Raw genomic sequence first — 24,097 nt, 5'->3', positions numbered from 1 at the left:
TAGTCCCTGTTCTGGGACTGCCAAGTGGGTGCTCCCTTTTCCTTTGGGGGCCTCATGTTCACTCTGGAAAAATGGGAGGGGAAGGGGAGGGTCAGAAAAAGTTGTCATGGAGACAGAGTTGTTCCTATGAACCCGCAGGAGCTTGGTCCCAGGACCCCTGAGGATGCCAGAATCCAAGGACGCTCAGGTGCCCTCTACAAGATAGTGCAGCGTTGGCATGTCCCCCGGCGCATCCCCTGTGTGCTTTAAGTTGTCTCTAGATGACTGATCACACCTCACACAAAGCTCTACAGTGGTACGCAGTGTTGTTTGGAGAATAACAATGAGGAAAGAAGTCTGTACGTGTCCGATTCGCGGTTTGTTTTTTTTTTTTCTGATTATCTTCCATCTGAGGTGGGTTGAGTCTGCAGATGTAAAACCTGCAGCTCCAGAGGGTGCCCCTGTCTCCCCACCTGGTTGTTGCACCCACTTTCTGGAAATCAGCCTGACAGGGGTTGACAAAGGACAAGAGTGTGGAGATTGAAGGGACATCGAAGGAGGCTGAAGGAGCGCAGTCCCCGGGCTGTCCTTCCTCCCGACAGCCTTTCCTAGATACCTTGCAGCCTCGGTCTCGTGTCTGTACAGGGGCATGACAACATGTCCCTGCAAGGAAGGGACAGAGCCACAGCCAACCCAGACAGCACCCATGAACCTGCTTTGGAAACCAGAATGTCCCCTGCCTGGGTGGGGGGCGAGTTTCCCTCGTGTGCACGGTGACATCGCTCAGAAATATCTGGACTTGGCGGCTCAAGGACAGCAGGGAGGGTCCTGTGGTGACCAAAGGCCTCTTTCTCTTCTCCCTCCAGTTACGTCCGCTGCTACTACTGGGCCGTGAAGACCCTCATCACTATCGGGGGGCTGCCCGACCCCCAGACCCTCTTTGAAATTGTCTTCCAGCTCCTCAATTATTTCACGGGGGTCTTCGCCTTCTCCGTGATGATTGGACAGGTAGCCGGGGCCCCAGCCTGCAGTCCCCCCGACACCTGCAGCCCCTCCCCCCACTGCTTCCAGAAGCCTTGCTCTCCGCGCATGTTGCCTTGGGACTGAGCCTGAGGAAGAGCCCTTGTCTGTGAGAAGCGACCCCTCCCCGCGACCCTGCAGCTCCCTGACTCCCCGGCCCTCTCCCCCAGATGAGAGACGTGGTGGGGGCCGCCACGGCGGGACAGACCTACTACCGCAGCTGCATGGACAGCACCGTGAAGTACATGAACTTCTACAGGATCCCCAGGTCCGTGCAGAACCGGGTCAAGACCTGGTACGAGTACACCTGGCACTCGCAAGGCATGCTGGGTAAGACTGGCCTGCAAGGGGGCGGGCAGCTCCCCAGCCAACCCCTGCCACCTGCTGCCCTCGACCCGTGTCCCAAACGCTGCCCTCGCCCTGGTCTCCAGCTGGGCCTCTCTGGGCTGCGATGTTGAGAGAGGGGCCTCCTGAGGCCTGTGGGTACCTCCAGCTGGCTGCCCTGGGACCCCCAAAGACCCAGGGTCTTGTCTCTGGCACCGGTGTCTCCTCACCTCACTCCCCAGCAGGCACAGCCCCGTCAAAGGTTCAGCACAGTTTAAATCAGGAAAGAGGAAGCCCTCCTCCCCCTTCTCCCTCTTTCCTCTCCTCTCTTTCCTCCCCTGGGTGTGCACCGCAGACCTCGTCCCTGCTCTCCTGGGGCAGGTGGCTCTGGGCCACCCAGCCTGGGAAGGATCCTGCCTCTGTGCCCTGTCTGCACAGCCCTGGCAAAGCCTCTGCCCTTTCCTGATCACAGCAGTGGACCCTCTTGGGTTGCTGGGACAATTGAGTAAAACACTCTTTGTACAAACCTCCTGTAAACACCTGGTACCTGGTCAGCGCTTGCTCCTGTTCTTCTAGGGTGACTGGTGAAAAAAGCTCACACACCATTGCAGTCAAGGGCGTGACAGGTCCTATAGCACAGGGACACAGAATCTGGGGGTGGGGATGATGTTCAGGGGAGGCTTCCTGAAGGAGGTGACGTTAGTGCCGGGTTTTGAAGGGTGAGTAGGAGTTCGTTAGGGAACCCGCGTTCCTGGCACAGGTGTTGGTAAAGGCCTGGAGGCCACAGGAGAAGCTTTCAGGGTCTTTCAAGAGTGGTTTGCGCTTCGGGGGAAGGTGGGCTGCGTGAGCCAGAGCAGGGGTCTCGGCCAGCGCCTGCGTGGGGCGGGGGACTGGCCTCGCCTCTGACCCTTGCCAGGTCTCGTTCACAGATGAGTCAGAGCTGATGGTGCAGCTTCCAGACAAGATGCGGCTGGACCTGGCCATCGACGTGAACTACGACATCGTCAGCAAGGTGGCGCTCTTCCAGGTACCTCCGCCAGTGCCCTCTCCCTGGGGCCTCCGGAGGGACCCACGCCCAAGACCTCCGCTCAGTGGGCCTCCTTTCCCCCTTCCCTGCAGGGCTGTGACCGGCAGATGATCTTTGACATGCTGAAGAGGCTGCGCTCTGTCGTGTACCTGCCCAACGACTACGTGTGCAAGAAGGTGAGCCGCCGGGTCTGCACAGCCACCCGCCCTCCCGGGCACCGGCTGCAGTGCAATCCTGATGGCCCAGAGACGTTTGCAAGCCCCGGGCCACTTTAGCCCCTGCACTAGAGCCCAGCTGACCTGGGACCAGTGTACCCAGCCCCAGGCAGTGGACGTGCACCGAGGGGCCCCAGGATTCGCAAGGTGTTCCCATCCCTCCCCCGGCCTGAGACCAGGGCACAGGATGAGGATTCCCGCCTTGTAGAAAAGGGAATCGAGGGGCCTCACCGTGCGGATGGAACTGCTTCCAGTGCCTCGGTCTTTCTATCAGGAAAATGGGAGGGGAGAGGGGTGACTGTCTTCACGTCACCCACCCAAGCCCAGAAAACGTATGAGTTTGAACCCTGAACTTGTCCGGTACCCCCTCTGCTTCCTGTCTTTGGCATTTAAGGTGACCCCAAGGTCAACTGGGGAGGGGACAGTACCCAGGGTTAGTCCTCTTGCACAGAGCTGGTGACGAAGCTGGCGATGTGTACAGGGTGAACATGTTGCCTGTAAGATCTGGGAGCCCCCAGCCCACGAAGGCCCCCCGACGAGGTGGCATCCTGGGCAGCTGTGAAGTTTCTGGAAGCAGAGAGCTGGGGGACAGGAAGGAAAAACCGCTGCAGGAGGCTGAGATTCAAAGTTCCCTGGAGGGATCTGGGAACAATCAAGTGATGTCCCTGACACCGGAGCCCTGCCCTCGCTGTGCAGCCTGAGCCAGCGTCCGCCCTTCCTGTTCTGCTGGGCGACGAGGGGCCATTGGTAGTGCCTCCGTATGGGGGTGGGCTGGGAGGAGAAACATGAGCCCATGGCTTGGCACTGTGCCTGGCACAGAGCGATGACAATTGCCGTGGCTATTATCTGCCTGGGGACTGCAGTTGGCAGTAGGTAGAGGATGGCAGCAGGTGCTGGGAGTCGGCCGATCCCAGCCCTGTGAGTGGCGCCCTCTGCTGGCGGTTTTGCTCAGCGACACTCTCCAGGGGCGGCCTTCCAGAGGGGGAGCTTGGTGGCCCTCACATGTTGGCCCCATGACAGACTGAACGTGGAAACAGGGAGGCCCACTACCTCCCCCTTTCTCGAAGAGGGTCACGGAGTGAGACGCGCAGGAAACATTGGGTGAACAAATCTAAAGTGTCACGGGTTCCTGTCCTTGGCCTCTCCCCATTTCAAATATGCCAGGCATGACGGACAGGTGGCAGGCCTCTTTGGTTGGCTTCCTGATGGCCTTTTTCTCTGAGTCCCTTCATATCATCTCTCCTCTGTGCCTGTCTGTGTCCAGTTTCTCTTTTTTTGGGGGGGCAGGTACTGGGAATTGAACCCAAGGGCGCTTAACCACTGGGCCGCATCCCCAGCCCTTTTTACTTTTTATTTTGAGACAGGGTCTCCCTCAGTTGCTTGGGACCTTTTAGTTGCTGAGGCTGGCCTCAAGCTTGCGATCCTCCTGCCTCAGCCTCCTGAGTCACTGGGATGACAGGCGTGCGCCACCGTGCCCGGCCCCAGTTTCCCTTTGTGTAAGGATGCCAGTCAGATTGGATAGGGCACCCAGCACCCACCCGACTCCAGTACAGCCTCATCTTAATTGAATTACACCTATGGGGAGCCTATGGCCAGATACGGTCACACTTTAAACTACTGGAGATGACAATTGGGACAGATAATGGGGGCGGGGTGGGGAATTCAACCCATAACCACCATGAAAACCACGAACTCTGGAACCAGCTGGATCCCATCCTGGCTCTGCCTCGTCCTTGCTTTATGACCTTGAGAAAAGCTCAGTCCTGCCTCCAGGGGCGCAGAGCCTCCTGAAGGTACAGGTGCGTAGGGCACTCAGACCAGGGCCTGGCACCGCAAAGCGTCATGGACCCGCGGGGCTTGGTTGTTCCTGAGTTAGCAAACACCTGGTAGGTGCTGGGCCTGGACAGTCACTCACGGCCTGGGCCACTGTCCTGGCCACCGTCCCAGGTGCCACACCCCCATTGCCGGGTAGAGCTGGGAATTGCAGGAGACCCTTACGCCAGCACCTGGCACGTGGCTGGTTTTTCTCTCCTGCTGACCCTCCCCTCGTGAGGCCATCCGCCGGGTAGGCAGGGCGCGCGGCCTCTCCAGTCCACAGATGAGGAGTCTGAGGCCCCCGTGGGACGTGACTGGCCCCACGCGCTCAGCCTTGGTGCCTCCTCCCTGGGCCACCAGCCTCGGGGCCCAGCCCTCGCCTCTTCCCTGCTTGCTCTGAGGAGGGGGACGGAAGGACTCTGCACGGTCTGTTTCAGGGGGAGATCGGCCGGGAGATGTACATCATCCAGGCGGGGCAGGTGCAGGTGCTGGGGGGCCCTGACGGGAAGTCCGTGCTGGTGACCCTGAGAGCTGGATCCGTGTTTGGAGAGATAAGGTCAGGAGGGAACTGGGGTGAGTGGGAGGCTCTGGGCAAAGGCTGGGGGCAGGGGCCGCCGTGGATCTTGGGAGACTGGGTGGGCACCGCACGGGCGCCTGCTGGCATTTGCAGGCTGAGTCTGGGCTCTCAAGTCGGTGGGGTCACCGTCATGCTCCACGCAGCGGGGGATGCACCGTTGATGGTGACCACAGCCACGATGGTGGGCGGGAAGGTGCGCGCCTCTGGTCCCAGCCGCCTGCGAGGCTTGGGCCCAGGGGTGCAAGACCAGCCTGGGCCATAGCAAGATCCCCACCTCAAGAAACAGAACCCCAGACTCCCCCAGCCTCCCCCAGGCTCTCACCTCCTCCCCTCTCCACCCAGCCTGCTGGCCATCGGGGGCGGGAATCGACGCACGGCCAACGTGGTGGCCCACGGCTTCACCAACCTCTTCATTTTGGATAAGAAGGACTTGAACGAAATTTTGGTGCATTATCCTGAATCTCAGAAGTTGCTCCGGAAGAAGGCCAGGTACACAATTTACTTGTTTTGTTTTATTTTTCATTTTAAAAAAATGACCTAACCAGGATACCTTTACCCAAATCAGGACATTTCACATGGAAACAACACCCTTACCACCTGGGACCCAGGTTCAGATCCTGCTAATCATCCCAGGGGCGTCCCTTTCGGCCTGGCTTGGCTTCTGTTCCTTCCTGGATCAGACCCAGGGTCACACGTCACATGGGGTCACCACGTGTCCTTTGTCTCCTTGGATCTGGAACCGCTGGTCAACTGGCTTCTCTCTTTGCTGACTCTGATTTCTTGGAATTGTCCTGTTCTTCAGTCTGGGTTCCCCCGATTTCTTCTTGTGATGACCCTCAGGTTCGGGTCTAGGGCAGGAGTGACCCTGTGTCTGTCTCAGTGATCTCATTAGGGGCACACAGGGCTGGTCTGATGGTTTTTGATTCAATCTCGGGGTCAAGTTCTACGCTATTGTTAGTGTTTCTCTCTTTATAATTAATAAGTAACTACGGGGCAGTGACTTGAGGACCATTCAGGGGTCCCACTCCCCTTAGAACTTTTTATTTTGGGTACCAGGGAAGGAACCCAGGGGTGCTTAACCACTGAGCCACATCCCCAGCCCTTTTAATATTTTATTTAGAGACAGGGTCTCGCTGAGTGGCTCAGGGCCTGGCTAAGTAGCTGAGGCTGGCTTTGAACTCGCGATCCTCCTGCCTCAGCCTCCCGAGCCGCTGGGATTCCAGGCGTGCGGCACGCACCTGCTCATAGAACTTTCATCTCTTACCTTTAGCATCTACTGGCTGTTCCTTGCTAAATTTCCAAAAGTCCACATTCTACAAAACTCTATGCCCAGACAAGCGTCCCCACTGCCACCCACCCCTGGGTGGCCAGCCTCATGGGTTTCTGCATTTCATTCCTGTGTTGACTTTTGCAACAGGTAGGCAGATCCACGGCTGTGTTCTCATTTTCCCTTCCCTGATGCTCAGAGGCAGCATACCATAGATTCTTTCTGCACCTGGCCTGTCCCCCCTTGACAAAATATCCTGGGAGCTGCTTTCTCGGTGCATGGACGGCTTCCTCATTCCCTTCAGCAGTTTGCACGACATTCCTATGAGTGTGCACTGAGCGTATTTCCAGTGTTTTGCAACCCGTGACCTTGTGCACCTGTATTTTGTATTATTGGAAAATAGGTCATTTATAATTTTTTTATTCTTATTTTTTAGCAAAGTAGGGCTTTGCTTTCAGATCCTTAAGATTGGGCTTCAAACTGAGCAGCAGAGGCAGTACCGGTGGTAGAAAGCCCAGAATAGACTTGGGAGTCCAGTGAGGTTCAACTCCCTTCCATGTGTTTTCTGGCTGTGTTTCTTTAGGAAAGTTGCTAAACTTTTCTGGTCTCGGTTTTTGCCTCTGTAAAATAAAGGTGACCACCCCTGACTTTGCCGTTGTGAAGATTCAATAAACCAGGGGGCAAGAGCATCTCTGTGGGGTGCCTGGCAGGTGCTCGCTTCATGATGATAATCCTCGGGTTCCCCTTTTGTACCCATTGAATCCTCCCTAAAGTTTTTCATTTGGAAAAAGCCATCGAGGAACAGCACAGAGAGGTCAGAGGAAGGGAACAAGTCACCAACAGCCATTCATCCAGCACAGAGTTCTAGGCCCTGGGGACAGAGCAGGGACCAAAGCTCACATTCTACTCAGGGCGACTGACAATGGAAAAATGGGTGGCTCTGGGAGGTGTCAGCTGTGGTAGGAGCCATGAGAAAATAAAGGCCATGTGTAGAGACAGAGGAGATGGAAGGAGCTATTTGAGACAAGCTGGGCCGGGGACACGAGTCTCAGGAGGCGGCATTTCAACCAAGACTTGCACAGAGGGAAGAGGGGAGCTGGGAGTGTTTTCCGCAGGGTAAAACATTCCAGGCAGGAGGAATGGCATGTGCAAAGGCCCTGAGGTGGAGCAACCTCCGTGTGTGCAGAGAAACAGCAGGAAAATGGGTGTCGCTTGATGTGGGATCAGAGAAATGGGAGGGAAAGAGATTGTGTGGGCCCTTGTAGGCAATGACTTGGCAAGGGCTTTGGCTTTTACTCTGAGGAAGACAGGAGCTGTACAAGCTTACATACGGCAGTCGCTTGATGTGACAGGTGTTTACAGGATTCCTTTGGCAGCTTCAAGGTGGAAGGAGGCAGGGCTGCTACTGAAGCGTCACATGCACCTGGTGCCGAGGCCCCTGGGGAAGGGAGCTGCCTGTAACTCAGCATATCTGGCTGCTCTCAGGAAGCCCACCTGGGCCCTGCCATGGGCCAGTCTACCAGAACTTTCCTGACCTGATCTGCCCACTGTCCCTGTCACAGCAGGTATACAAACCAGCTCCTCCTCTCCCGGGGGCAGAGAAGTGGAGGAGATCCTCATTCTCACCATTTCCACTCTACATTCTCCACTCGCTCATTTCCTAGATACCCCAAGATTGGCGCTCACGGGCTTCAGTCAGCACATGCCCAGAGTGACCAAAAATTTGCGTCATTCAAAATGCATGTTCCCAGCTGAAGTCAGACGAGGGGACCCTCTGCCTCCCTGTTGGCGCTCAGCCCTGTGACAAAACACCTGGGATGAGCAACCTGTGTGTGAGGAGCAAGGACTTATTTTGGCTCATGGTTTCAGAGGGTCCATCCTGTGGTCCCCTGGCCCGGTGGCTTTGGGCCTATGCTGAGGCAGAACGTGTGGCATGTGGTAGAGCCAAGCCGCCCACCTCACGGCAGCCTGGACGCAGACAGACAGGCAGACAGACAGAGAAAGGGGAAAGGCTCCCCTGCCTCTTCAAGGCCACACCCCCAATAACCTAACTTCCTTCCCCTAGGCCCCGCCTCCTCAGGGGTCCACCACCTCCAATAGCACCGCAGGCTGGTGCCCAGGCCTTGAGCACCTGGGTGTTTGGGGAACATTTGAGATCTGTGGTCATTTCAGGGCCACATTTTTAAAATTGTGTTTGTGCTCTTTGTTGGTGGCTTTGCTGTTTCAAATGGTCCCCCAGCACAGGGCCAAAGTGCCACTGTTGTGTTCCTAAGCACGGGAAGGCTGCCGTGCGCCTGCCCAGAAAGTAGGTGTGATGAGCCTCGCTCAGGCCAGAACCCGGCACCGCTGGCTGTGGTCAGCACTGACGAGGCCAATGTCATTCGTAAGGGAGGCCGTGGCCTGGCGGTTGACAACGCTGTGGTGAGAGGTTCCGGGGTCTCACCTGTGTTTCCCGGGAGCGTTGGTTTCGTATTTGCTGGTTCGGGGTCCGCAGACACCTTATCGAACAGGATTCTCGCAGATCGTGCAATTCCACTGTCCAGGTCTGGCCACTCCTTCACGGCCCTGCGCTGTCTCCCTGCCCGTCCCCCTGCAGAGGAGCACATCTCAGGGCCACAGCTGGCTCCCTGTCCCTCTGGGGGGGAGGCGAACTATTGGGAATCAGGAGGGCCCTCGCCAGGGCCATGGGGTCCCTGTTCCCTACAGTGTCCCCAAGACCCTCCCAGACTGCGGTGTGGCAGAGGCAGGGAGAGGGATGAGACCAGGGCATCCCAATCCCTCAGAGTGGCTGTCCCCTGCCTTGGGACAGGCCAGCTTGGAGAACCGGGAGATGACTCTGCCCGTCAAAGGAGAGACTGAGACCCACCGTTGACGAGGTCCACTCAGGGGATTCTAAGACCCCCACTTCACAGAGGGGACCCGAGGCCCTAAGGAAGTGGGGCGCCCACGGTCCTGGCCTGGCCACTCCAAGTCAGGGTGTGCTCGGGGCCCCTTTCCCAGGGCAGTGCCTTGCCCTCATGAACAGGAAGCTCATCCACTGATGATGAGGACAGATGTCCTCCCTCTGGAACGTCCCCAAGGCCAGCACGGTGTTTCAGAACAGGGCCAGCCACTAGTCCTATGGAGAGCGCCTTTGTGTCCTTCCTGTGGACTGCCGAGCCATGAATATGGACTCAATAACCCAGGTGACCGTGCCAGGCCGGTCTCCAAGAGGCCCTGACGAATCGCCATGTTTGTGCCCTCCGGGGGGAGCCCAGTGAGAACATGCATATCTTGGGCAATTAATATCAACACCCACAATTTAGACCCACGGCCTCTGATTAGAGGAGCAGCCGGGAATGGCCTCATATTTAAACAAACAAGTGGCTCCAGAATGCTGATGAGTACACTTGCCGGCTGGTCATCTGGGCCAGCTAGATGGCAGGCGACGTCCATTTGTTCCTGAGCTAAACCACTCAGAACAGACTCAGGGCAGGAAAAATGTCTTATAAAAGGCGGGGGCTGTGTTTGATGGAAAATTCTATCCTCGCTTAGAGAAACAGGGTGGCACGGGGCACTAGATCCGGACTGGGATTCTGCCTCTGCCACTTCTGAGCCACCTTGGACCTGTGCTCCCCTAACTGTGGGTTTGAATTCTAGCTCTGTGACTTCCTGGGTGTGTGGCCTTGGGAAAGTTACTCACCCACTCTGGACATCTGCATCCTCCTTTGGGGATGGCTTATCTGGACCTGTCATCAAGGTGACAGCCAGGGCAAGGTTGCATTTCAAGTCTTGGGGGGGTGGGGGACCTGATTCCAAGGTCACGTGGTCGTTGGCTGAATTCAGATCCTGGGGGCTGCAGGATGGGGTGCTTCTGTGCCTAGCTAGCTGTTGGCCAGCGGCTCCCTGCAGGGTCCCCAAATGTGGCTTCATCTGAGCCAGTGGGGGAGTCTCCTTGCAAGACGGAGACCCCAGTCCTGGGTGGCACCGGCACATGGTGGTGTGTGGATCCTGTAAGAGCTGCATGTCTCCCTGGTCCTCCCGGGTGGGGACCCCACAGAGGGGTGAGCACCAGGAAGGGGGGCTGGGGCCCCCAGAGTGCTGTGAAGGGCAGCACAGGGCCCAGCCCCTTGGCACTCAGGCCCCCAGGGTCTGTTTCCTGTTGCTGTGAGAATCCCCGGGCTGGGGGCGGGTCGGTGGAAGAGCCCTTGCCCAGCACAGCTGGGACCCGGGTCTGCCCTCAGCACTGCCCAGAAGAAAAGCAATACCTGGGGGGTGGGGGGGGCGCGGGGTACAGAAAGGAGGTGTGTTTGGCTCCCAGGCTGCAGGTCAAGGGCAGGGGCTCAGGGCTGGCTATGGGCTTGGCTCTGTGAGGACCCCACAGCAGATGCCATCATGATGGGAGGATGTTGGAGAAAGACCCCACCTAAGACAGGAAGCCAGAGAGAGGAGGACAGCCAGGCTCCCCCTTGTATGACAACCCTCTGGGACCCACGACATCGTTCCCCAGTGACCTCATTACTGTACACCAGGCACCCCCTCTTCAAGGTTCCCCCACCTCCCAACTCTCCCAAATGAGAGCCCAACACGTGGTTCCTTGGGGGACACACTCAAACCACATCCACACCATACCACGGTCCTTTAGTGAGTCCTGTGTGACCAAAGATGAGTTATTAACCTCTCTGAGCTCCAGCGTCCATCAGGACCTCTGCATCCAGAAGACCCACCTCATGGTGGATGTTCTGATCCTTCAAGGAGGTCTGTCTGTGCATTCACACTGAGCCCTGTGTTTGGCTCAGAAAAGGCGCCCCCAAGCCATCAGCCACCCCCACCACCAGCACAGAGCTCTGACCCAGAGGAAGAAGTGCCACTCCCGCCCCAGGGTGCTCCTGATGCAGCTGCGGCTCTCTTTCAGGCGCATGCTGAGGAACAACAACAAGCCCAAGGAGAAGAGCGTGCTCATCCTGCCCCCGCGGGCGGGGACCCCGAAGCTCTTCAACGCGGCCCTCGCTGCAGCAGGGAAGATGGGCGGCAAGGGCGGCAAGGGCGGCAAGCTGGCCCACCTCCGAGCCCGCCTCAAGGAGCTGGCTGCGCTGGAGGCCGCTGCGAGGCAGCAGCAGCTGCTGGAGCAGGTGAGGCCCTGGGGACCCAGACTGTTTCCGGTTTGTGCCAGGGAGGCCACTCATTTGGTATCAGGGACCCCACGCACACATTCTTTCCATCAGGCAGGACTCACTGGGTGGCCAGGGACAGGCGGCAAGTTCAAATTAGCTGAGGGAATCGGGGAGGCAGGTCGTCGACGGGTTCAGGTGAAGCTGGATCCAGGAGCCCAAACGGGGCCAAGGGGATCTCACTACAAACCTTCTGTCGTGACCGTTTTCTTTGGTGACGCTCCACTTCCAGGCACGCCCCTAAGATCCCATCCTCCTGGTGTCCCCACTCCACCAGAGAGTGCCTCTTCCCAGAGATCCAAGCAAAAGCCCCGGGACTCACTGTCCCTGGCCAGAACTGGCCCACACGCCAATTTGGGAGCCATTTGGTGCAGCCAGGGGAGCGTGGTACTCGGGAGGAACCCAGGCCACATGCCCAGCCCTGGGCGGAGAGTGGCAGGATGGGGTGGGGACGTTCCCTAACGGGAAGCCCTGGTGCTGTCACCGAGGTGGGAAGAGAGCATCTGGACAGGGAATGTCCCTCCCAGGTGTCAGGGACAACTTCCCACTGTGTCTGTGACCCATTAACAGATCTGACAGGAGCACGCCCACAGACAGGCACGGCGCGGGGCCCCCACCCCCATAAAGCTGAAGGGAATATTAAAATTAGTTCTGGGATTTTTTTTTTCTGTGACTAAAGCCAACAATGCCAATTAGAATAATTACGTTAATTATGTCTGTTCATGACCGTCCCTGAGGGAGGCTGCCAGGGAAGGAGGTGGCCGGGGCAGGCGAGCGCTCAGGGGTGGGGCTCTCTCGGGGTCCAGACAGCAGGACACACGACAGAGTTTAAGGGAGCCCCATGAATTCCACCTCCGCCCAGGCTGGTGTCAGAGTCCAGGGGACCCATCCAGGGGTCACAGATGGCAGGAGTGTGGTGATTCTGGGGTTCTGTGATAGCCTCTGGACACAGCCACCAATGGCCACAGGTTGAAGAAAGATGCGATTGCTGAGCTCGGCAATCACCAAGGTCAAGGTGGAGCCCAGGCTAAGGTCATGAGCGCTGGCTGCTGCATGGGGCTGAGCGGACATGGACTTCCAGAGTGCACTCAGTGCAGAGGGAGGCTTCAGCTCCAATGGATTCGTTGCTCCTAAGTGTCGTCTCGTCACTGAGATGTAAATTAAATTTGCATGAGGGTGCTAATAAAAGGCATTTCCTCTGCAATTTAGAACAACCAGGGCAGCGTGGCAGAGCCCCAGGAGCTGTTAGAAGTGCAGAGATGCAGGTCGAAATCCCAGCTCTGTCACCTGCTAGTTCCATGGCCCTGGGGACCCTGAGCTTTCTGCAACCCAGATTCCTCATCGTTGCCCCGTGGGGTCGTGGGGTTGCGAGAGCAAGCAGGCCACTTTGGAGACCATTTATAAGAGCATTCTGAACACGGAAAAGCACTTCACTAGGCTTCCCGTGATTCCCCTGGCTCTGATCAAAGCATGTGCTTCAGACGTCCCCTCTGAGCACCGTGCCCTGGAAGGGTGTTGTCCGAATTTAGGGTGGACAGGGGAGGACGGAACAGGTGCACCAAGACGGAGGGAGCAGCAGGTCCCCGGAGCTGCCTGGTGTTCTAGGAGCACCCTGTCCCCTGGCTCACTGTTCCCTTCCTTTAAAACCCTACGACTTGGGCAAACTTCAGGGGTCCCTGTTCCTCACAGCGTGCCGGTCGCTCTCCCTTTCAATTTACAACCACAGCCTCAAGTGGGTCTCAGGCACCTGAGGACCATCTGGCCTCATCCTCTGGAGGCGGCTCCTTGTCCAGTTTCCTTCCATGTAGAAATGGGTCAGGCAGCAGGCAGGCCCACAGGCATCCACAGGGCTTCAGTTTGGATTTTAGTTTTGTTTTAGCCCAATTCCCTAGCTGGGGGCAGTGGCCCGTGCCTATAATCCCAGCAATCAGGAGGCTGAGGCAGGAGGATCACAAGTTCAAGGCCAACTTCTGCAATTTAGCAAGGCCCTAAAGGACTTAATGAGACAATGTCTCAAAAAAAAAAAAAAAAAAAAAAAAAAACCAACAATCAGGCTGGCCAGTGTAGTGGCCCATGACGTAATCCCAGGGGCTCTGGAGGCAGAGACAGGAGGGTGGCGAGTTCAAAGCCAGCCTCAGCAAAAGAGAGGCACTAAGCAACTCAGTGACACCCTGTCTCTAAATAAAATACAAAATAGGGCTGAGGATGTGCTCCTGAGTTTAATCTGTGGTACCCAAAAAATAAAAAATAAAATGGGCTGGGGATGTGGCTCAGTGGTGAAGCATCCTTGGGCTCAATCCCCGTACAAAATAAATAAATAAACCCAATTTGCTGTTGAAACACAGGCCATGGCCAATGTTGACAGGAGGAAGCACAGGCTAGAGAGGAGGTGCCCGCCCAGTCCTGGAGTATGGGGTCAGCTCAGCCTAATGCCAATGGCATCCAGCCCCATCCTCCCCTGAGGATCCCACCCTTGGGCTCCTGCGGCTCCTGCCCTCCTCAGCCTCTACCTTGCCAGCTTAGGGTTCTCCTGTATCTCCATCATCCACACCTGGGAGTGGGCGGGGCAGCTCCCGTCACCTCCCTCAATAGTTGCCACCGAGGATGTTCCAAAACCTTCCATGAAATCCAGCTGGGACTTTCTGTCCTTAAACGTCGCGTAACATATTCTGCTGTTTCTAAATAACCTCCATAAGCTGCCCTGCCCAGCAGACGTCAGCCGGGGGCACCCACCCTCCTGCTCTTTGGGCCCAAGAGGATGGAAACTAGGAGGTATCCAGACCCCGACGGACTCCCTGGGCATCTGTTTCTCACCAATCCTCCTTTTTGAATTTCAGGCCAAGAACTCGCAAGAAGCCACAGGAGAGGGGGACGAGGCAGGCTCTGCCGCCCAGGACCAGCCCCAGGCCCCCTCGGCCCCCCCCTCGGCCCCCTCGGTGGCGCCTGCCCCTGGCCAGCCTGCGCCCCAGGAGCCCCCGGCCGCGGGCTCTGCGTCGCCTGCTTCCCCGGGGAAGCCCGAGGCAGGCGGGGAGGGAGTGGTGGGGCCCGAGGAGCGCTCGGTGCGGATCAGCGTGAGCCCTGGTCCGGATCCAGGCGAGCCGTCCCTGTCCATAGAGATGCCCGAGGAGAAGAAGGAGGCCGTGGAGTGAGTGAGGGTCGCCCGCGCCCGGTCTGGCAGGTGCACCCACCGGCCCGCCGCGCCCTGTGCAGGGTCCCCTGCGTCCGAGGACGCCTGCCGGCTTTAGTGGCCTCAGTCGAGCCAACCTTCCCATTCCTACGACGCCTCCTGATGGACTTGGTCTTGAAATCAGCAAATGTCCATCAAATGTCGGTGTCCCCAAGCTCCCACAGTCCCCGGACCACGCTGTGGTTTATATTTTAAAAGAACAAAATCACTTTCCGCTTTTAAAGTTCATCTGCTGATGATAGGATGAAGCTCTGAGGTCTGGGAAGCTTTTGGAGAAGTCAGGTCTGGGAGTGGGAGGGCTTCTCGGGATTCGTCCCTTTATGTCCCCTTTATGTCAAGGGTAAGAAACAATGGGGGGGGCAGCCTGCTGTCCGTGGTGATCCTGGTCGGAACAGGGAATGCTGTTTTCCTTGGCTAGGCAGTTAAGGGACATTAAGGGACATGCAGCTTATTAGGCTGGCCCCGCATGTTCCCCGGACGACATTCAATTGCCTGTCTGACGCCATTATGTCAGAGCAGAGAAGAGGGAAACGGACTTGGTGGAAATGGACTTAGCTTTCCCAGGTAAAGGGCAGCCCTGGGGGAGCATCCTCAGCCTGTCACCCTGAAAAGCCCTGTTTCTCACCAGCAGGGATCAGACTGTCACTTGCCTTAGACACCCTTGCTGGAGAAATGGTGGCAGCGAGTTGGATTAATCCTCAAAAATGTAATCTCACAGCTGCTGACACCACTTAAATCCCTGAAGTCTCTCCAGATCATGTCATGTTTATATGATTAAAAAAAAAAAAAGCAGAAAGGGTTATTCAGTCCATGAATATTTATCAAGAGGATTTCATTTGCATACCGAATGGCTCTTGGGGGAGCCCATGATTAAAAACAAAATCTGGTATTGAACCATTTGTTTCCACCAGCAACCCTGAACCCAAAGGGCTTGAATTCCAGTAGGTTCTTCCCATTTTATATCAAATGACAGGACCTGGGGAGCCCCTGAAGGGACTTCCCGAAGGCTCCAAACTGTAGTATTTGTCCTTCGGCTACAAACAACACTGTGACATTTTTAAACAACTTGGGAGTTCCCAGGTGGGCCCAAGCATTTCCAAATCCCAGAGTGATGAACAGATTTATCTCGTTGATGTCATGTCATGTGACCTGGACAATCATTCCACTGAACGCCATTTCACTGGTACAGCCGTTCACGACATGGAATGGAATGATGATCAGCATTATTATCCTCCTCTTTAAAGGTTTTAGTCATTTGTTTTAGTAGGTTAAAAACATTCACATGGGGCTGGGGACGTAGCTCAGATGGTGTAGAGTGCTTGCCCTGAATGCACAAGGCCCTGGGTTCAATCCCCAGCACAAAAAAAAAAAAAAAATTCACATGGGTACAAAAGGATACTCAGGAAAAGTGATTGATCCTATCCCTGGCTCCCAGCCTCCACGGAGCCCTCTTTGGAAGTAATCACTGTTATCAGCTCCCTGTGTATCCTCTTAGAGATATTTTATGCTTATGCAAGTAACTATGTATATTCATTCTTATTCCCTTCCTTTTCTTATTTTTCTTTTTGTTTGTTTGTTTTTGTTTTTGAGACATGGTCTTGCTCTGTTACCCAGGCTGGCCTCAAACTCCTGGGCTCAAGCAATCCTCCTGCCTTAGCCTCCCAAGTAACTGGGACTATAGGCATGAGCCACCATGTCCCGCTCCTCCCTCTTCCTCTCCCTCTGGCCCCTTCTCCTCCTTTATAAGTGGTAACCCATAGTAGGCCCACCATTTTTCTCCATCTTATTTATTCTAGAGATTGTTCCCTATCAGTACATAAAGAACATGCCTATGTTTTCATGATGGCAATCTAGCCCATCGGATGGACGTATCATGGTACTTAAACCATCTCCATCGATAAGCATTGATGATTCCAATCCGATGCTGTTAAAAAACAAAATAATGTGCAATCTGATTGTCACGTACAGGGGCTGCCGGTGTAGCTCGGTGGTAGGAAACTTACCTGGCATGAGCAAGGCTCTAGGTTTCACCCCAGCCCTGGAAAAAATCTTGTATGGACGTAATTTCACTGGCACAGTCTTTTTAAATGGGGAAGGTCTGGGAGTTTAGGAGGATTTCTTCCCTTACCCTCATTTATCATTCCCATATTCGCACCACATCTTCTAAGACCCAAGCACAGAGAATGCTTCCACTCTTAGCAAGTTATTTCTGACCTTCACAGAAGGTAAACATATCGCCCTTCTGTAGACGCAAAATGTTTCAATGGCACCTTCACTGTGAATCCTGTTTTATAAGGAATCTTTTGTATGTGAATGTTCTTCTTTCTTTAGTTGTCAATCCTTGAACATGTACTGCTTATTATGTAAAACAAGAGATTCTTACCGTTCTCAAGAATTGCCCTGGAAAGAAACTGATTTTGAAGTGAGATGAACAGTGTCTTAATTATTTCACTGAGCTATCTTAAATCAAATTCAACACTTTCCCCAAACCTGGATATTCGGTCAATTGAGTTCAAGACGGGCATGATTCTCCAAATTGAATTGGACTGTTGGTTGCTGAGATATGGAACAGCTCAGAAACAGTGTCATTCTACAGTCGAGGAATTCTAGACCTTTATCTGTGTATGTTGAATCTCTGTGCAATTTGAATGTCTCAATATTTCCTGCATTTGGGTAGAAAATGAATAGCAAGTTATTTTTTCAACTACATAAATATTTTAAACCAGACCAAGAAGCTGTTTAAAATTTCATAATCAAAATGTGTTCAGCTATCAGGAATATTATAATCTGTTTCCTTAGTAAACATGAATACTTCACATACACACTGGGGCTTTCAGATTACAGCGCATTTTAATTAAAGAATTTAGACAAATGTTCTTGGCCCTTGGATTCATTTTAAAAGCCGGCTGTGTGCGACAGCACCTCCGTGAGCGGTACTAAGTGAATTTCCTGGCTCAGGCGCCCTTGCTCATCCCCCACTGACATCTTTGGAGCCATAATCCATCCTTTATTCTGTCCCTGGGGTGATGTCCTTATCAAACCCCCACGGCCCCTGGAATTCTAAGAGCCTCGAATGGACGGCCTTTTTATGTCTGGTCTCAGCCAGCCAACTGCTCACAATTTCCCCAGCCAGCCTGTTCCATGACACAGCGTGCTCCTGAACACGGGCTCTGGATTCAGACCGTCTGGCTTCCAGTTGCAGCTTGACTCTGAACCCCGATGATGTCGTCTATGAGATGAGGATAACACACTGTATCACACAGGACCACCGTGATGATCCGATACCAGAGGGCACTGCCAAGTCTGAATGGGCACGAGGAATAAATCCAATCGGACACCCCCTTACTCTGCTGCAGAGGAGACTGGAAGCCACCCCCGCCCAGGTCTCTCTCTCCTCTAAATTCTGCTTCTGAATTATACACACAGAATGGGCCTGATCTCCTCTTTCTTGAAATTTTACAAGAGTTTGTACAAAGGGCTGGGCATGTGTGAATTATAACGCTATAAATCACGGTTTTCCCTACCAACGTTAACGGTTTAACTCACTCTCACATGAAAACAGAGGCTAACACACTCCCTAAAGGCTTCCCCTCCTGGGACGGACACTAGGCATGTGACTCGTGCATTCACACAAGGCCCGTGTCAGAAGGACTCTGCGTTGGACATTAATAATTTTTGAACAAGTCTTGCATTTTTATTTGCACTGGGCCTCACAGAATGACACAGCCTGTCATGGCTAGATAAGGAAGCCACCTGGTATCTGAAAAGGCCCGTGGGAGAGGGAGGCAGGGGTGTCTTTTCTGCCTCCAGCTCCTGCCTCCCTTCCCTTCCCCTTGGGAAGATTTCCTTTGGGCCACAGGTGGACCTCAGCTAGATTCTGCTTGCTAAGAATTCGACTCTTGACAGCGATTGCCACCTCACTCCTTGCTAACAGGGCACTGGTTTAGCTTTGGGCAACAACACACCTACCCGAAGGAGACGAAGCCCTGTCCAAGCCAGTCCCTCTCACTGTCTCTCTTTCCCCTACACCCGACTCCCAGCCTTGTCCATAGGGGGGTGGCCATTTGACCCAGTTCCAAGCAACGAATTACAAAAGAAAGGATGATGAGACCTCCTTATTAAAGGAAAGATCCCCATTACCACTGTCCTCCTCTCCTGCTGCTCGTGATACGGATGCAAGAATATGTTTGGAGCTGCAGCAACCATCCTGTGACCCAGGAGTCAAACATCAGAGAGATGCAGGTCTTGACATGTTTGAGTGGCCCAAGCCACCCTGTGACACTTAGCCCCAGACCACTTGCCATCGGAGATGATGGTCTATATTTATTATTGAGGCCATTCTTCCATCCTGAAGTGAGGGATAAGTGAAGAAGGAAAGAAAGAAAACAGGAACAGAGGCGTCCCAAACCTGACACCCTGGCCTGGCTGGACATTAGTTCCTCTTGCTCAGATTCTTATTACCAGCTGTGTCCCTGGCCTCCCTGGCCTCCCTGGCCTGTCCTCAGCCTCACCCTGATGACGCACACACTGCCTTGAGCTTTAGTCTGTTGGTTTCTGTGGCTCGCAATGAAGGAAACCTAAGCAAGGACTTGTGGGAGTCTCCTGATTATTTAAAACCCAAGATCTCTGCCACCTACTCTGGGTGTGACTTTTAGTCTCGCACAGGCACTTGGTTTCTGTTTAGAAACTATTTAAAAACAAGTCTGGGTTTCTAAAGGCAAACATCAAGAAGACAGAGAATAGAGGAGGCGGGTTTGATCAAGACCCAGGTCACATACCTCTCTGTGGATGGACAGTCCACCGGGAGAGAGTGTTTTGACCTGTCAGCAAACTTGAGCATGAAAGATATTTCCCAAGAACTTCTCCCAGCCCCTTCCCTGTGTTAAAGGCAGGAGTCTTGGAGCAGAACCCACCTCATTAAGGATCCTTTAGAATGATCCCGCCCCCTTGCCGTCTTTCACAGTCCTTAAGTGCTAAGAACAGAGGTGACTGTGCTTTGGGGCTGTGGAGAGCTTTCCCACTCGTTAGTTCTGCCCCAAATTCTGCGGCAAAGTGATCAGGAAGGAAATGATAAGATCCACATGATTGATGAGGAAATTCTAACTTGAGAGGCGAAAGAATCGATTCTTAAGGAATGAGCACCTTGGCTAGAGGCACAAATAGCCAAAAGAAATGTCCTCCGCTGGCCACCGTCCCGTTTCTGCAGGCTCATCTGACCTAAATGATATTCATTCATTTGGTAAATATTTTTAAATTTTCTTCCTTTGTGCCAGGCACTGTTCTGCTTGCTTTCTGGACCTCAGGCATTCCAACTCCATTTTTATTTTTTGGAACTGGGTCCTGAACCCAGAGTCTCACGCATGCTTAAGCCCAAGATCTACTGAGCTCCAGTCCCAGCCCTTCCATCTCAATTGGGAGAAACAAAGCAATCCTCCCAGGGTGTTCTAAGAAGATTCAATGGATTTTAAATAAACTATGACCAAAAAATGTATGGGTGTTTGTTAGTTAAGATTTCCTGGATTCGATATGCTAAGCAGTCTTTCTTCACCAGCCCCAAAATGAAGGGAAAGGGGCACAAGCGCCCTGCTTATCTTATTCCTTCGGTGGGCAAGAGCTGTTGGCATCTCCAGGGGTCTTCCCGGGTCACTGCCATACTTTGCCAGATTCAGGAAATAAAAATACAGGTTGGATTTCAGATAAACAGCAAAGGGTTGTGAGTTTTGTGTTGCTTGTTCTCAGTATAGGTGGGACAATACTGGGGACACACCTTTACCAAAAAATTGTTATATATCCAAAATCGAAATGCAGCTGGGTGTGTTTTATCAAGATGGAGACTAACGTCTGCCCCTTCAAAGAAAGGAAAGAGGGCAGTGGGCATCCTGCAGCCTCCCAGCCCCGGGAGGAGGGACCGATTGGACACCTCCCCCTCCCTCTCCTGAGTGATCAGGATTGTCGCCGGAGGAGGGCAAGAGCCCGCTCCGATGTGCCGTCTGGGTTCGGTGTTCAACGCTTACCTTAATTAATTTTGTCCTGGATGTGCACACCAGGTGTTCTGGACCTGATCTTACTAATTACCTTAAGTATTAATTAGCTTAAGTAAGTAGATACACATCGTCCCGCCCCCTCCCTCCCTCCCTCCTCCGGGCTGGGGAATGTCGTAGCTGGACATTAGGAGAAGAACAAGAAAAATAATAATAACATTTTTCTGCTTATAAAGCAAAAGGAGGTGGACTCCCTCTCCCTTCCTGAGAGGGTCTCTCTTGAAGCGTAATGGGGGGACCCTAACTCCAGCCTTTTGGGGTGTGGATAGTCTTTCCTGCTGGGAATGTGGCAGGTGCTCCCTTAGCACCTGGGAAGCCCCCAAACAAGCAAAAGACACCACCGATTACAGAAAGTCTCCAGGTGCGAGACAGAGAGCCCCCGGTGTCTCCCAAGCCACTAAGGCCTTAAAGGTCTGGGACTTCCTCCCTTTGGTGTGTAAATACTCTTCCCCGGAGTCTTGCAGGCACAGTGGGGTGAAACCCAGCCCTCTGCACAGCCATTTGTCCCTCTCTGGGAGGGAAGAGGACTTTATTATCCTTTGAGATAAAAGCAATTAACTAGACAAATGGCTATCAGGGGATGTGAAGAGTCTCAGAAGGCCTCTGCCTTCACTTTGCCAACTATCTGAAACCCAGTGGTGCCTTGATTTTTTTTTTTTTTTTTTGTAACAGGAATTGAACCCAGGGGCACTTAACCACAGAGCCATATCCCCAGCCCTTTTTATTTTTATTTTTTTAAATTTTTGAGACAAGGTCTTGCTAAGTTGCTTAGGACCTCAATAAGTCGCTGAAGCTGGTTTTGAACTTGCAGTCCTCCTGCCTCTGAGCTGCTGGGAGTGTTTCCATCTTTCAAGAAAGATTGGGATGGTTAGAAAAATAATTCAGATAAGACTGAAAACTTCCATGCGTAAATTTAAAATCAATAACCAGTTTTAAAATTAGATTGATGGGATCGAGGGCATAACTCAGTGGTAGAGGGCTTGCCTAGCGTGCATGAGGTCCGTGGGTTTGATCCCCAGCAACACATACACTTGTAAAATAGAATAAAATATACTTGTAAAAATAAAATAAAACCAGATTGATCACAGGCTGGGGATGGAGCTCAGGGGTACAGCACATGCACAAGGCCTGGGGTTCAGTCCCAGCACTGAGTGGCGGGTGGGAGACATAAAAATAGATTGACCTCAATTCAATCAACAACAAACTGGATGACTTTTGGCAAACTCGTCATAAATAACCCTCACCAGGGGAGAAAACTGCCAGGAAGAATTACGAGCCACAAAAGTTTGCACCCAAGAACAATACTTGGCTTTCTCTCAGCATTGAAATTTACTTGAAAGGACAGTGCAGAGGCTGTAGGTAGGCCCTTCACCTGTAACCACGGTGACCATAGAGAAGACATTTTGAGGGTTAGAGAAGGAGCCTCGAAACTTTGAATGATTCAGACTTGAAATATCCGTGGCAATTCAGAATAATCCTTCCAGGTATGAGTCGTGCCTCTGAGAACAACCAACAGAATAAGGCTTGTTGAATCACAGAATGAGACTTGCTTAGAGGGAAATCTTAGGGCACCTGCCCAGTTCTAAAGAACAGGGCCCCAGCAATATCTGCATGAGATTGCTATGAGAACTAGGAATCCTTCTCCTATTAATCTGTCAGCAGGTGATACGACACTATGTGGCACAACCAGCACTCAAGTCTCTACAAGCCTGAGAACTTGGAGTTGTTCTACTTAGTAAGCTTCTTTTTTTTTTTTTTCTAATATTTTTATACCCAGCAGAAAATTCCCTACAGCAGAAGTAATTAATTTTTAGGACAATCTAATAAAAAGAGGACGTGGCCAGCTACAGAGACTCGAAGCATTTCTTTAACTCTTTGTTTCATTATATGCTTTGGTTTCTGCCTAGAGCTTGTTGAAATCTCTCCATGGATTAGTAATGTTTGGCTATTACTCTATTGTCATCAGTGTATTTTTTTTTTTGGAGGGGGGGTGTTAATTGCTCTTTGTTTGCTTTTGCAGTGCTGGGATCAAACCCAGGCCTTGAGCATGCGCCTGCACCACATCCCCAGCCTTTCACTGAATTTTGACATTTTACTGGATGTTGCTCAAATTTGATCTGAATGAGCGATGGGTTGAAGGCACCTTCCAAAAACTCATGTGGAAATTAATAACTGCTCTAAGAGTATTGAGAGGTAGGACCTTCCAGAGGTGACTAGGTCACCAGGGCTCTGACTTCATGAATGGATCTGTGTTGTTATCTCAGGAGCAGGTTAGGCTCTTGAGACTGGACATGCTGTCATAGCAGTTTCGGCCCCCTCTTGACAGCTGTGTCTCCTGTGGGCTCCTGGCCATGCAATGCCTTCTGTCATGTTTTGATGCAGCAAGAAGGCCCTTGCCCGAGGTCGCCCTTCCATCATGGGTTTCTTCCAGAACTGTGACTTATAAATTTCTTCTCTTTGAAAATGAACCAGCCTGTGGCATTTTGTGATAGCCACACAAAATGAATGAAGACAGTATGTGAGCAGGATGTCTCTCTCCTCTTTGTCTTCTGGTCCTCGTCCTTGCACTTGGCCAGGTTGATCCAGACTCTTTCCCTTTTCCAAGGTGTTCTCTTTCTTATTATTTTATACCATTTTAGATTTTGATGGTTATGGAAATGAGGTACTCATGTACCTATACTCTAGTTTTGCTTCTTTTGAGAACTACATTTGTAAACCTCGCCCATGGAATGAAGGAAGTGAGTTTTTCTTTCCTTTTCCTGCTGGGGATCAACCAGGGCTTTGCCTGTCCTGGTCAAGAACTACACCCCCAGCCCAAGAAGTATGTTTTTGTTTGAGGATTTTGTTTTCCTTCTTTCATTTGGGACCCAGCTTGACATTTAATGATGACAGAAGTCCTTTATTCACATTGTGGAATGCGGTTCTGTGAGTGTGGTGGTGGGGGGGGTCCTATTGTCTTATAAATTTGGGATCGCTAGTCTTCATAATACCTTGAAATTTATTCTATACAATGGTTATGGGATTTTTCAATTACACTGTCTGCCCAGGCACAAGGCGCACACCTGTAATCCCGGCAGCTTGAGAGGCTGAGGCGGGAGGTTGGCGAGTTCAAGCCAGCCTCAGCAACTTGGCGAGGCACTTAGCAACTCAGCGAGACCCTGTCTCTAATAAAATACAAAAAGAGGGTGGAGGATGTGGCTCAGTGGTTAAGCACTTCTGGGTCCAATCCCCAGTACTGAAAAGAAAAGAAAAAAGAAAAAGAGTACTGTTCTATCATGCAGCCAGAGTAGCCCATAATTCTGCTTATTTCCATTATGAGACTTCTGATTCTTCTGCTGAAACAGAATTTTACCAATAACATAAAATATGCTGGCAAAATTGACTATTCACACATCCAGATTCTATGTCTTTGACTAAGTAAAGCAAAATATTTTCAATGAAGAATTTTCTTTTTTCCTTCTCAAACATCTCTATTATTGCAAGGCTTTGTCTCCA

At 52.8% G+C, this 24,097-nt stretch overlaps 1 protein-coding gene across 1 annotated transcript in view; it reads left to right on the top strand.

The window, feature by feature from the left end:
• Positions 1-17,399, top strand: part of Cngb1 (cyclic nucleotide gated channel subunit beta 1) — a 47,499-nt gene extending 30,100 nt beyond the window's left edge. Inside the window, exons 13-20 of the mRNA XM_026395728.2 lie at positions 846-987; positions 1,170-1,329; positions 2,253-2,350; positions 2,443-2,526; positions 4,818-4,936; positions 5,300-5,446; positions 11,119-11,335; positions 14,212-17,399. Coding sequence (XP_026251513.2) covers positions 846-987; positions 1,170-1,329; positions 2,253-2,350; positions 2,443-2,526; positions 4,818-4,936; positions 5,300-5,446; positions 11,119-11,335; positions 14,212-14,523 — 1,279 coding nt within the window. The 3' untranslated portion in view covers positions 14,524-17,399. The remainder of the gene's footprint in view (positions 1-845; positions 988-1,169; positions 1,330-2,252; positions 2,351-2,442; positions 2,527-4,817; positions 4,937-5,299; positions 5,447-11,118; positions 11,336-14,211) is intronic.
• The last annotated feature ends 6,698 nt before the right edge of the window (positions 17,400-24,097 follow it).

The sequence above is a fragment of the Urocitellus parryii genome, chromosome 15 (genome assembly GCF_045843805.1).
Source record: "Urocitellus parryii isolate mUroPar1 chromosome 15, mUroPar1.hap1, whole genome shotgun sequence".
Classification (NCBI taxonomy): domain Eukaryota; kingdom Metazoa; phylum Chordata; class Mammalia; order Rodentia; family Sciuridae; genus Urocitellus; species Urocitellus parryii.
The sequence above is the reverse complement of the archived record's forward strand: the minus strand, read 5'-3'. Positions and strand labels throughout refer to the sequence as shown.